The sequence below is a fragment of the Pavona decussata genome, unplaced genomic scaffold (assembly GCF_977016875.1).
Source record: "Pavona decussata unplaced genomic scaffold, jaPavDecu1.1 SCAFFOLD_433, whole genome shotgun sequence".
In the NCBI taxonomy this organism is placed as follows: domain Eukaryota; kingdom Metazoa; phylum Cnidaria; class Anthozoa; order Scleractinia; family Agariciidae; genus Pavona; species Pavona decussata.
The window spans coordinates 36,599-49,773 of record NW_028145790.1 but is presented as its reverse complement, the minus strand read 5'-3'; the positions used below and the strand labels follow the sequence as shown (position 1 = coordinate 49,773).

At 37.4% G+C, this 13,175-nt stretch overlaps 2 protein-coding genes across 3 annotated transcripts in view; both read right to left on the bottom strand.

The window, feature by feature from the left end:
• Positions 1 to 10,330, bottom strand: part of LOC146450658 (uncharacterized) — a 48,495-nt gene extending 38,165 nt beyond the window's left edge. Inside the window, exons 1-2 of one of the 2 annotated variants that reach the window (XR_014860248.1) lie at positions 9,979 to 10,330; positions 8,037 to 8,897 (exon numbers count right to left, since the gene is read on the bottom strand). Coding sequence is in view for 1 of the 2 variants with exons in the window: in XM_085100123.1 (XP_084956249.1) it covers positions 8,635 to 8,897; positions 9,979 to 10,297 (582 nt within the window). In the remaining variant the exon portion in view is untranslated. Of the gene's footprint in view, positions 1 to 8,001; positions 8,898 to 9,978 lie in introns of those variants that run through there. The other variant, XM_085100123.1, reaches the window with a different exon arrangement.
• LOC146450657 (uncharacterized) overlaps positions 1 to 13,175 on the bottom strand; it is a 135,564-nt gene that overhangs the window by 105,985 nt on the left and 16,404 nt on the right. The window lies entirely within an intron of this gene.

Genomic DNA, 13,175 nt, shown 5'->3' with positions numbered 1-13,175 from the left:
TCTTGTACACTTAAAGTTGTTTATTTTGGTTTTTGTATAAACTCAAACTAAGTGCTCAGTTCCATGCAACTGATATTGATTTACAAGAGAGTCAAGATGTCTTTCTTGCTCTTAACTTAGTCTAAGAATGCGGTATATAATTTTTCCCATTTGTTTCGGTAGGGATAGGAAAACATGAACCTTTCATAACTTCCTGTCAATCAAATTAGTTCCTTTGTTTTGAGAGTGCAAAGTGATACTGTTTTGTTCAGAGAAACCATTGCAGTAATTGGCTGCCTCTTATTCTTTATATTGTAAAGTCAAAACAACAATCACTTGTGAATGCCTTTTGCTACTTTGTATATATGAAAACTAGTAATTATCAAAACTGGATCAGAGAGTACATTTGATGACCTCGATCCTAGCGTAGGTTCTCTCCTTTGCCAATTTGGTGATGATGTCATCTGCCCCTGAAACATCTACAGGGGGTGCCCGATATACTTCCCAATATCCTTTCATTCATGCAATCAACTTTGGTTCTCCCATACAATCTCAACTCCAATCTGTGTGAGGGGTGCGTTCTTTCTATGTTGAATGCAATAAATGTCATAAGTCTAATTATTCAACAGAAAATTTTTTTTTTCAGTCACTAGTCATTTGTTCCTGGTTTTAAATTAAGTTAGTAAATTGTTTGACATAGAATCAAATAACAATTGTGTATAAATCCTAAACTGTCCCTGTCAAAATCTTTACCAAAAAATATCCATCAGGCAGTTATGGGAGCCGGTTATCCCCAGCAGGTTTTCTACACTTTGCTACACGAGAGTTAACTTGGAGTAAAGTTGGAAATAACACAACAATTAAGGGATAATGAAATTTTGTGCTGTGCAGTACTGACTATACAACTGAGAAATCAGGGAATTATCCTTGGAGTGTAAATTTCTATTTGGGAAGGAAACCACTTAAATTTTGCATTACCCTAGTGAAGAGATTAATTTTGGTCCATCGGTGATCAACAAAATCCTGGGGTCATAGGTTTTAATCCTGCCAAGGTCAAACAGTTTTTCTTTACCTTTCATGGACCACATTTCCTAACTGACGTAATACTGAAAAGAAAACTAAGCGGTTTTCTTCCACCACAAAAATTTACACTGCAGGTTTTAGTCTCTGGTTTCTCAATTAAGGAAGAGGCCTTGCTCCAACCCATTAACCTTTTGTCCTTACAAGGAAAATCCCAATTTAAGAAGTCATTAGACTGCTAAACACTACACTCCTGCAGCCTCATCACTCCAGTTTATGGATAGCACCTCATCTGAGAAGTCCCATTCATTTTAACACAGCAAAATACCTACCATGTATCATTAATTTTAATAAGCATTTTCTAAAAAATATTCCTTACTTTAATTTTCATCATCCTGTTTTTCCGAGAGAAAAAAATAGAAGGAACAAGAGTGCCTAAAGAGAGTTGATGTATAGCAATAGTCCTCTTCTGAATTCACAAAATGATGTACAACATTATACTTTGCTTGATGAAATATTGCAAATTAAAGCATTTTATCACTTTATTCTCCAAAACAATCAGTGGATTAAACTATTTTTATATAAATAAAGATTTTACATAAACCCTGTACAGAATGGAAAAGGAAAATAATATTATTTAGTGTTTTCCCTTATGTTACTGAAAAAGTTATACCAGACTATGTGATAAGGTGTAGAAAACTGTAGCACAGGACTCAGTTGCCCGAAGCATGGTTAGCGCTAACCCGGGTTAAATACCATACCAACCTATAGGTTTTAATACCTCTTAACCAATGGTTAGCGCTAACCATGCTTCAAGCAACTCAGCCCTGGTTACTGATGTCACAAAACCCATGAAAATTAACAGTTATTATTGGATAATCAAATTTAAGTAAAAGAAAACAACTTACTTGGTATATTAACATTTTCATTAATAATGTTATGTGAAAATCACTGCAGTGGAAGTACCAATTTTTTTTAAACTTCCTAGGGAAAATAAATTTTGTTCAAAAAATAGGAGGCAAAAAACTGACTGAAGCAAATCCAAGAGAATTAACAACTATTTGTTCAAAGAATTGGGAGTGCTGAAAAACATTGAGAGTTCAAATAACTGAGATTGCACTGTAAAAATAAATAACTGTACATATTTCATAATTCATTACCCACTACCAAGTTTTAAATTTTTCTTTCAATTAAAAGAGATGGCTGATAAGAAGTTTCACCTTTTGTCTGTTAAATCACATTTATCCAAAGGGTCTGGTTACATTAAACACGGCCTGAATATCAGTCTCTAATCTCTCTAGATGATTGGTGAGAGATGGGAAACAGCTGATATTCAGGCTTTGTAAAAAATATATATATATAACTAAAGGTTAGGCGAGGTTTTGTCTTACAGTGCAACAAACTCAACCGGGGCCACCGATAAAACGGACACTTTGAAATTTAAAGAAATGTTCTCGTTTTTGATTGGTTTACCAACTACCAAAGCCAGACTCTTTTGTTGTAAACGTGACCTGTGATTGGCTGATCAATGTTGGGTGGCCCCAGTTGAGTTCGTTGCACTGTAAAGTATACAGGGAATGCCCCTTGTTCAGCATATTTCTGTAGCCTCTATCAATTCAATAGTTACAAGAATAATTGAGTGACAGTGCTGACTGTTGCTTATAAACACAGCTATTGTAGGCCCAGACATCCAGTGGCCAATCTCTGTTGTACACAACATGCTAGAGCAATAGCCCTACATCAGGCCAACTAATTAAAATCTTTACTGCTGAAGAAAAATTTTATATGCTCAGCGAGTGCCCATTCAATTTGGCTCCTGCCATCACATCAACATTTATCAAAAGGTAAAAAATTTAATACACAACTGGATCTATCCCTTGATGGGAAAAGTGCACAGTCAGAAACTTTCACCCAAGAATGGATAATTTACAAGTTTATGAATTGCCTCAACAAGAACTTCCATTAACAAAGTGATTCATGAGCCATACTGTGTTTTCATCACATCTGTCATGATCTGCGATGATAAATAAAAAGCTTACAACTGTACATCAATTGTTTTTTGCTACAGCTATTAAAACAAGATCTAAACCCACCAGTAAAGGTTACACCCTCTGTGCATGGCTTTTGTGCCCAGGCAGTGGCAAATCTTAAAACACTCCTGAGTTAGGGTTCATAATTTATGCAGATGGGGGCCTATGAGCAATGGCTGGGGGAAAGCTGGCTGGAAAGGAATAATCCTGCAGTTCAGTGACCGAGATGCCATTACTGATGGCAGTTCTAGATCTATAAAATGGAATATTTTCAGATTTCATGACAAATCAGACAAATAAATTTAGAAGACGACTGTGACTAGCTCACTATGAAATTACGAAGATAAAGAATGGAAAGAAATGCATGGAGGGTTGCTCATGACATAGCGTTGCACATTGACGATGCACCTGTTGTCACATTACATAAGGGCATTTGTAACAGAGAGGGAGGAGGAGGCGGGTTTTTTTTTTTTTTTCAACAGGACCCAGGTAATCATGATTACTTGAAGGCATGTGAAACTTCAAAAAAACATGTGCTGGCTATAATTACTATTTTGCAAAATTTTGTGGCTAGAGTTATACATGGAATTTGTCAAAGACACCTGCGAGGTTAAGAAAGAGCAGCAGTGCGCTTCATGTGAAAATGGTTGGCTGGCTCCATGATGGGCAGAATTCCATGCCCTTTCCTAGATAAAGAGAAGTTAAGGTACAAATTAAAATGTCTGAATCTCTGGCTACTTCCTTAGATGGAACAGCATGACCAGTACTGTTGATGACTTTATGCCTAATTTCTTCAATGAAGGAAAGCTGAACACAGCAAAAGAAACTGCAGACTTTTATTCTACCTTAATTCCAGTTTCTGAGGAGCTAATGAAAATATACCTAGACCATTTAAAACATCTCCATTTTTCCAAAGATTTAAGAAGTCAAGCGACCATTGAGAAGCGATGAAACAGAGAATGAGGATAACAATTGGGAAGAGTCACTACTATCTGGAGGGGTTAAATCTCTTGTTTTTTAACTTGACACTCACTTGAAAAAAAACTCCTTCCTATACAAGAAGAAAATTGAAAAAATTAAAAGATTGTGCTAATAACCAGTCATCTACAAGAAGCAAAGGGACAGACACTAGCAACAATGAAAGTCTCAGGCCAGCGTCTTTTACAAGCTAACAAACCCACATTTGATGATAATGATAAAAAAAGGTGGAGATGACACTGTTATTATGGGTGAAACATGGTGCAGTGAAACTGAGGGGATGCTGAGTGAGAGTGAAATCGGCAAATAAAAAGTGCAGCACTAGAAGTGGACACACTTTGCAGTTAATAATTATTGGTAAATCGCTTAACCCTAAATAGTATAGAAAAGTGCTTAGACCTTAACAATATTGTTAGTTGCTTAACTGGAAGGGGTATTTTGCAGAATGCTGAACGCCGAATGTCGCATTTTACGCCACCTATAACAGTTTAGCATTAAGGTTACCGCATACCTTTAGAGGTCTCTCGCGTCCAAACGATGTACACGTCCGGTTTAAACTGTAGATATGTAAACCCCTATATCAAATTAAAGCTTATAGAGCTGGCTATCAAACTATATCAAGAATTTTGAAATTAAATGAATTGTTGGATTTTTTTACCACCTCTTAATGCCAGCGTGCGAATCACCTTTTAAAGGCTACAAGTCAAGTGAATTTTGTTTTTCGCTTATTTAATTTGCTCCTCAGTTTCCGGACCAAAGCTAAAAAAAACATGTGTGCGTTCTGTGATATTCAATTGCAGTGAAAAGTTATAGAACATTTTTTAAACATCATTAAAGAAATGTGAAGTGATTGTATAAAAATTGCTCAGAGAAAAAATATTTGAAAAGAAAAAATTTGCGACAAGTCTTTGTTCCTAATATGTTAAACTAGCTACTGTCCAAAATTAAAGGTAAACAAACAAATTCCATTTGAGTTTTAGCTCTTTAAAGTGCCCCCTTCAAGTGCAAAAATTGATTTGAGAAAGCAGTGCAAAAAATTCGACAATTCATTTTATTTCAAAATTCTTGGTATAGTTTAATAAGCCGTCTCTATAAGCTTTAATTAATCTGATGCGACACCTATTAAGCAACGAACAAAGTTATCAAGGTCTAAGCACTTTTCTTTTCTGTTTAGGGCTAAGCACTGATTATACAGACGGTTAGCTTTAATTTGTTGTTATGGCAGCCATTGCATTAAAGGATCTCCATAGTTCAACGTTCTGTATTCTGCAAAATACCCCTGCCGCTTGAAAATTAAACCTTAACTCTACTCGGCTTCATGCAAATAAAAATACTATCTGCTATACAACAAGGTACATTACGGTAGTAAGGTATCCTCTTGAAACCCAAAAACCCATTTCAGCAGAACTGACATTCTAAGCTTCATGGATGTGAGTGGGGGGTACAAAAAAAAATATCAAAATATTATGTACACTGTAGGTAAATATTCAGGACGGGATTGGCTATTTATCGAGTTTTGATAGTTTTCTTCACGCTCAAAGTATTTTTTTGTTGTTGTTATTATTCTTTTTAGTTTTAAAGATGATCGAGGCGAACTGTCACTGTCTTAGGCAAATGTTGTTTATCAACAAAAAGCCGTACATAAACCTAAGAGGAAAAGGCTACAATAACCATGAAACAGACTTAAAATATATATGTATGCTGGAGTAATAAATGAAAAAAAAACTGTGATAATTCATAACAATCAGAACAGAGATAAACTAAACGACAATCTTCAAAAATTTGCACAAACAAGCGAACAAATTTTGTGTACGCTTGATGTTATGATGAAAATGAGGCCACACTATTGACTAATTTTACATTCGCTTTCAACGTTTTTTGAAAAGAAATATCCTATCCTTTTAAGTATTTGTGTTTGTTCTCTATGAAGATTGTCAGAAATAAATGCAAAAATTAGAAATATATGCGAGAAAAACTTGTCAGTACTTAGCTTATGCTAGCTAACGATAAACTTAAGCTCAAATATACTCGCCTCTTTGGAAAAAACCAGTCCTTTTATTCCATTGCTGTGCCTGTTTATGATTTGCCGCCTCTTCAAAAGACTCCTTTTCTGCCGCTATTCGCCTTGCTCTTTTTCCCGCTGTTGGAAGGCAAAATTGGACCAGATTAGAAAATAAAATGCCAAGGGATCGAAATAATGAACAGGAACCGAAAAAAATGAGCTCAAAGGACTACTCTGAACTTACCAGTATTAACTGCGTGTCAACACTGCAAGAAATCAATTTATTGCAAAACAGCCGCAAACCAGCAAAGTTTTGTCTACAAAATCACATGAATATACATGTACTTGCCTTTTCTCAGAATAACCAGTCCTTTTATTCCATTGCTGATTTTTTCGCTCGTTTTACAGCGTTAAGTGAGCGAACCGTTTCACTTTAAGAGGAAAAATCCAACGTCTCGTTGCGCCGGATCGGAGTAAAATGCTTCACTTCAAGATCGGCGACGCTAAAAGCCGGAACGGTGGAAGGGCGGAGTGGTGGAAAATCACTCCAAATCCTAAAACATGGAACGTCGGAAATCACCCCAAATAAACTATAACCTGGAACCTAACCCTCACCCGTTCCGTGTTCTAGGATTTGGGGTGATTTTCTGCCTTTCCACCGTTCCACTTTCTAGGGTCTTCTCTTCAAGACTCACGGCGCCTGCTGTTTATGATCAATGCCATCTTCATGTAAATTCCCGCCGCGAGTCGTCTTACTCTTTCTCCCGCTGTTGGAAGGTAAAATTTGGAGGAGATTAGAAAATAAAACTCCGAGGGAAATAATGAACATGGACCGAAAAAAAAATGAGCTCAATAGACCGCTCTCAGTTTAGCAATATTAAGCTTAAGTTAAAATTAAACGGCGTGTCAACACTGCAAGAAAACAAGATCTTGCACGATAGCAATCCAGCAAAGTTTTGTCAACAAAATCACATGAATATGCTTACCTCTTCTCAGTGTCTCACAATAACCAGTCCTTTTATTCCATTTCCAATCTTTTTTAGTTCCTTCTACAACGTTAAGTGAGCAAAACGTTTCACTTCAAGAGGAAAAATCCAACGTTTCGTCGCGCCGGATCCGAGTAAAATGATTTCACTTCAAGATTCTGATGATGTGCCGGCCAATTTGTTTCTCTCGCCGCTAGTCGTATTGCTCTTTCTCCCTCTGTTGGTCACAAAAATTGTCTTTGTATTCTGTCAAAATTATCATCATTATTATTTTTTTTTCTAAAACGCAGTTGGTGATGCAACTTCCCGCCGTAAAAAAGCGGGCTGCAGCACAGGGTTTGAGTGTCTCATTTCAAGGTGGCATACATGGAGTAGCGAACGTATATACGGTCGGTCGGTCGGACGGAAGTAACATCATAACCAAACCAAAATTTCTCGCACTGATGGGTTCACCAAAATCTCTTAGCTATGGGGCTCCGCTCGCGCGCGCCTTGCGGCGCGCGCGGGAGCTCCGCTATTAGGAATTTGGAGCCGCAGTTTGAAATGTATAGCATATCGCTTAAACATATTTCTAGGTTTGTGATTTGATGTTAATACTAAATTTCTATTTTCTTTTATTTTATCTGTAAATACACGACCCCATCAGCTCTGCTGAATACTCCATCGTGTTTAAATAAAGTGCTCAGTTCAGTTCAGTTCGGATCGATTTCGATAAACATTTTACATGGAAAATTAACGATTAAAACGTAACACCGCGTTTCAACAAGTTGACACTTGATGACCGACTGTCATTACGATTGTCCGATTACGATTAATTTTGTTCTCAAACTCAGCCAAGGACTGAAATCATTAGGCAAATTGTTGCACAAAGTCGGGTGCTACATAGCTTTTAATTTTTGCCGTTACACTGTTTCTTTTAGTTGGACAACGTAGATAAGCAATAAATAAGAATAACGGCAATTGAGAACTTTCAGAATCCAAAACAACCGGTAACATTCGTCTACGTCTGAAATAAATAACCCAAATTCTCTTTTTAAAAACCTCTCGACCCAACCTTAACAAATGCTTTATGACGGTAGGTTTGTAAGACCAGAAGCCCTCTTCCCAAATCCTGTCTATTAACCTTTGGATGGACTGTGAGGCGTATTGAATCATAATAGGTGATAAGGCCGATTTATGCAATTCGGCTTTTGCTCACAACTGCACCAACTTACGCGATGTCTATAGCGTTTAACGTCGTACTATACAATTCTCATCATTCAACAACAGAGCCGTTTACACGAAGGAATTATATCGCGACTAGACTTACCGTATAAATGCATCGAAAAATGGCAATATAGGTCACGACTCAGCTAGCTTAAGTCGCGGCCAAGTAAGCCTTATCTTTGTTTAAACAGCACATTTTTGTGCTCAGATAAACTTAAGCCGCAGCTTAATATATCTCGTATAAACGGCCTTAATGTCTTATTCTAAAGCTGTCCCAGGGTTTTGAACATGTTTGTGTTGTTGTCGCATACAACAAAGTATTACTGTCTCAATCGACCCATAGAACAGAGAAGCAATAGTTTGATTAGTCGCCGATGTTAGGGTAACGATACAAAATAGGTGCAAAGGGCGATGTCGGGTCGATATTGCGGATTTATTGGTGATGATGATGATAAAAAGAGCAAAAGAAATGAATGTAGCTAAAATCTCGAGTACAAGATTTGTTGGCCATGAAGAAATTTGATATTTGTTGGATACTGAACTCACCACCCGTTAGCATGTTACAAGGAGCCAAAACACTCTGGTCAGGTTTGACTGAATCGAGCCAGTAGTTACCGCTGACTACATTATCTCCTTCACTAGCCTTGATCTCTAGGCATGAGGCAGCAGGCAAATCAGGAATTGAACCTAGAGGAACTGAAAAAAAATAAGACAAAACAATGGCAGGTTTTATCATGCTACAGTTGCCACGTTCGTTCTCTGTTTCACACGTTACCCCATCCTCGGAGACCCAGGGACAGTCAAATTTCGTCGCGCCATTCCCCACCCCCCCCCCTCCCCGCCCCCCGCTCACACCCCAACTCTCACCCTGACTGAGTGGCCCTGTGTTTGCGTTACTACAATTAACATAGAAAGTCATTCGGCCTGCATGGGCATTTAAGCCACCTTTTAAGCTTCAGTTATTCTAACAATGTAAATGTTATCCTTTTCAGTATTCATTCCAACCGAAATGGCCTGTGTCTTAAGCCCCATTCACATCAACAAAACATGTTTAATTAAACATGCAAGTTTATCAAAATGAAAATTGGCGACAGAAAGCTGAACCATCGGCTTTGACAAAGGATTCAAGTAGGCTTTAGCTTATGCTTTCATTTTTGCTAAATCTGTAGTCGACAAAAATCCCAAAGCAGCTTTTATGAAGGAAACAATTTTAAACTGTGTTTAACTAAACAGCTTTTAAACGTGTTTAAACCTTGGTGTGAATGGCGCATTAGTTTGATTTAAGGAAATCTGTTTGCTTAACAAGAATGAACTGACTTATCAAGCGGTATTAGTATACATTAGTTCGTAGAATGGATACTTCAAAACCAGCCTGGACACCTAATGTTGTTTCAACAACAGAAATCGTATGATTTTTACGGTAAAAGAAGTGTAATTAGTGTACACCTTCAGCCCGGGTCATTTGCTTCATATCTCCTTTCCATATCCATTAGACCAAAGAGTGCCAGCTGACGAAAATTGTAATTTTTCGCTTATTCAGAAAATTAGGCATGACAACAGATGACAAGTAACCGTTTTCTTTAAATAGTGTAGATCAGTGCTTAACCTCCAAAACAGATGTTCCCTGCCTAAATGAAGCTCTATTCTCAGTTACTCTGCCTAACAAATGGGCTTCTGTTTTTGTCTACGTCAGTGGTATCTCTCCCAAAACTACGTTATGTAAACATCGCAAGGTGTCCAGACTTATTTTTGAGTATCCATCTAGGAACAATAATACCTCTGCCACTTAGCCTTGTTACGTAAATTCGATCTGTATCTGGAACAAAGTCTTCTGGTCTGGCCTCCTTCGTGCGCCTGTTTAACTCACACACATATTGACTGATGACGTAATTGACGCTTTGACATTTTAAGTTCGAGTTACACCGCTCTACACAGTTCAAGAAATCAGCAGTCTTTTTCTCTTTAAAGACATGCCCCTTTAACTTCGCGCCATATATGGAATATTCACTTTTACATTGCTGAGCTTCTACTTGAGAGAGCACGTGGCACATCAGAAACACAGCTGCTGTGACGTAAGAATGCGAGCTCCTTGTCATATTAAAAACAGGCAGCAGGTCACATCAGGCAAGACTTGCAACCTAAAATGATAAAATGGTAAAATATTGATCAAATCTAGCGCCAGTTCCTTACCGACAGAAGGTGTAGCGCAACGAGCAAATGTTTGGCACAACAAAACACTTCAAGCGAGCGTAATCACCGTAAAGAGATTTCAGTGCCCAAATCTCTCTCCATCGTTTCACTTTCCACCGAACTCGCACCACACTTTATTTAGAAACAAACCCTCTTCTCCGTTTTAAATAAAGGTAGCTGTTCAAAGTTTTATGAAAGAATCCTTTACAACTGCTTTTATCGTGTTTGTGTTTTAAATACAATGCGAGTTCGAATTAAAAATAAAGATCAAATTATTTTAGTAGGAAAAAATACTGGTACTGATATTATCTTGATTCAACGGTTGCATCCATATTTAACAAACTTGAACCAACAGATCAAGTGATAACCTCTTGCCCAATAACACCCCTTCCGCTAAGCTTGTTTTCATTTTCATTTAAGCTGGTTTTTTTTTCTCCCAATATTCAACTGGAAAAGTTATCAACTATAAGGGAAACTATTATTATTATTATTATTATTATTCAGCTTCAGCGAACCACTAATGCAAATACGAGAATTTATGTGCATGCCTACAGCTGTGTTAGGCTGTTTCTTTAAGACCACCAGCTGATTTTATCTGAAGTGTGTCGTTTGTTGTTTTTAGCTACATTTTGAAGCCGCCAAGAGACGTCTCTCAAGAGAGGCCCTACTTAAAGCTGTGCGACATTTTTCCTCGCGAAGCGAGGGCCGAAGGCCCGAGGGTAGCGAGGTTAATAAATTTGTCGGGCCGAAGGTCGCGCTCGGGAGCTAAGCCGTGCGAATTCGAGCCGAACATATATTTATATATATGTATGTGTGTTTATATATTTCCGTGAAGGTGTCCGTGCTGTTGCCTGGCAACAGTGCGCAAACAAAGTATGAATGACGTCAGATTGTCTGGCGTCGTCTGAAAAAAATTTGCATACATCGAAAAAAATATGCGTGCATGATCAAATTTCAACTGCAACGTTCATCAATATTCACTGGATACAGAACTATCTCTCCAGAATCTTTTCCCTTTCTTTTAGAAATCTTTTTTGTGAAAGAGTGCATTAAAGAAATTACACGTTTTGTGGCCGCGGTAAATAATTTTCCGTGGGAAATTAATTCATCGAACACGACAGCGCTGCACGCCCGTTGTACATTACGTCGCGACAGAAATAGATTTTCAACCGCAGCGCCTTTTAATCTCCTCGTTTGATGCTACAATACGAGTACAGAGGGCTTTCCACCCAGCCCCAGCTTCGCGTGGTTTTGCGAGCCACGTATTTCTAGTAACACTGTACTTTATTTTACATTAATAAGGAAATCGAAGGCTGATGAATAATTGTATAATAATCCCGTGATGAACAACACGTCGCTGCTTACTCATCTTTTCTTTAAGAGAAGAAAAAGAAAAAAAAACAGTCTTCGTCACTGTTTAAAACAGTGTATTCTCAAATCATCAGTTTATGGCTATCATTGTTATCTTAGGTTGCCTTTTAATTGAATGCTGCAGTTTTAAAATAAGGCCAATTTTCATCTTTTCTATACCACAAACATTTTTTTGGTGTTCTTCTCTCAAATACGCAAACGGTGCCAATTCATATCACTACGCGTAAGTTTTCCAAAAAGGCGATAGCTTAAAAAACATAATTAAGAAATTGGGGAAATAAAACTCGCCATCCAAGTAGGCGGAAACAACTTTCAAAGATAAGATCCTTAAAAATACTTATGTACCAAAATTCCCTTTTCTTTCAAACGAAGTTGCATTGACAACTCGTCGGCTACAACTGTTGATCTTTAAAAGGAGAATGCAAACAGATCGCTTCTCGGTTGTTTATTAATTGAAGGCTGTAGTTTGAAGACGCGTCGATCTTTCTAATTTTAAAACACGCTAGTTCGTCTGCACAAAAGTGCTAGCTTAGAAAAAAATTATTTGGGCAAGAGCAGAATTGGTCAAATTAAGACGACAAAACAAACGTTTACTTAATGTTTAACTTTTCCACATCTTAAATCAATTTTTTAGTTTTTGTCAAGGTTTATATAGATGATAAACCCCGGCGTTTCTCTTTTTGCTTTAGAGGGAAATTTAAGTTAATCACATGATTTTGTAAACTAAACACTTACAATAGATACAAAGGTATCTCTATTGAACACACTTTGCAGCATCGTCGATCTTTGTGTCTCGTTAATTGCTGTTTTCTGTTTTAATTTAAGACTGATATTTGTCTCGATCTATGTCTACGTAACGATAATAAATCTACAAAGGGTTCGAGACTATTGCGTGAATTTCATAAAAGCCAACAATAGCAACATTGGGAAAAGTGAAGGACGTATTCAATACGAAAATTTATTGCAACTTAGACATAAAACAGCGACATAACAACTTAATACAAAAGTTAATTTCTATGAACGAATTCCGCTTCTAAGCCAGGTGGAGTTAATAGTAGGTGACTGTGTTTTTTTCGAAAACGGGAAAAAAAATTTGGGAAGACTTTAATTTATTATGAGGCTCTTCACCTGACCTTCGGTGTTGAATGAATTTCAAAAAGTGCTTTCCTTTAAGAAACCTTTCTTTCAAGACTGAAGCCTCTTTCTTACATCACAAAACATACTTCTCGCGTTCTCCCAAATTAAAGTAGATGTTGTTTATTTGATCAATACACGAAAATTGTTGAACAGAACAAAAGATGCCGACTACGACGAAGAAAAGAATTTGAGGAAATGAAAATCAAACTTAGCTGCTGAGAAGTCTTTCGCAACCTTCAAAAACAACACCGTTTAAAAGAATATAAAGCCGAAGGT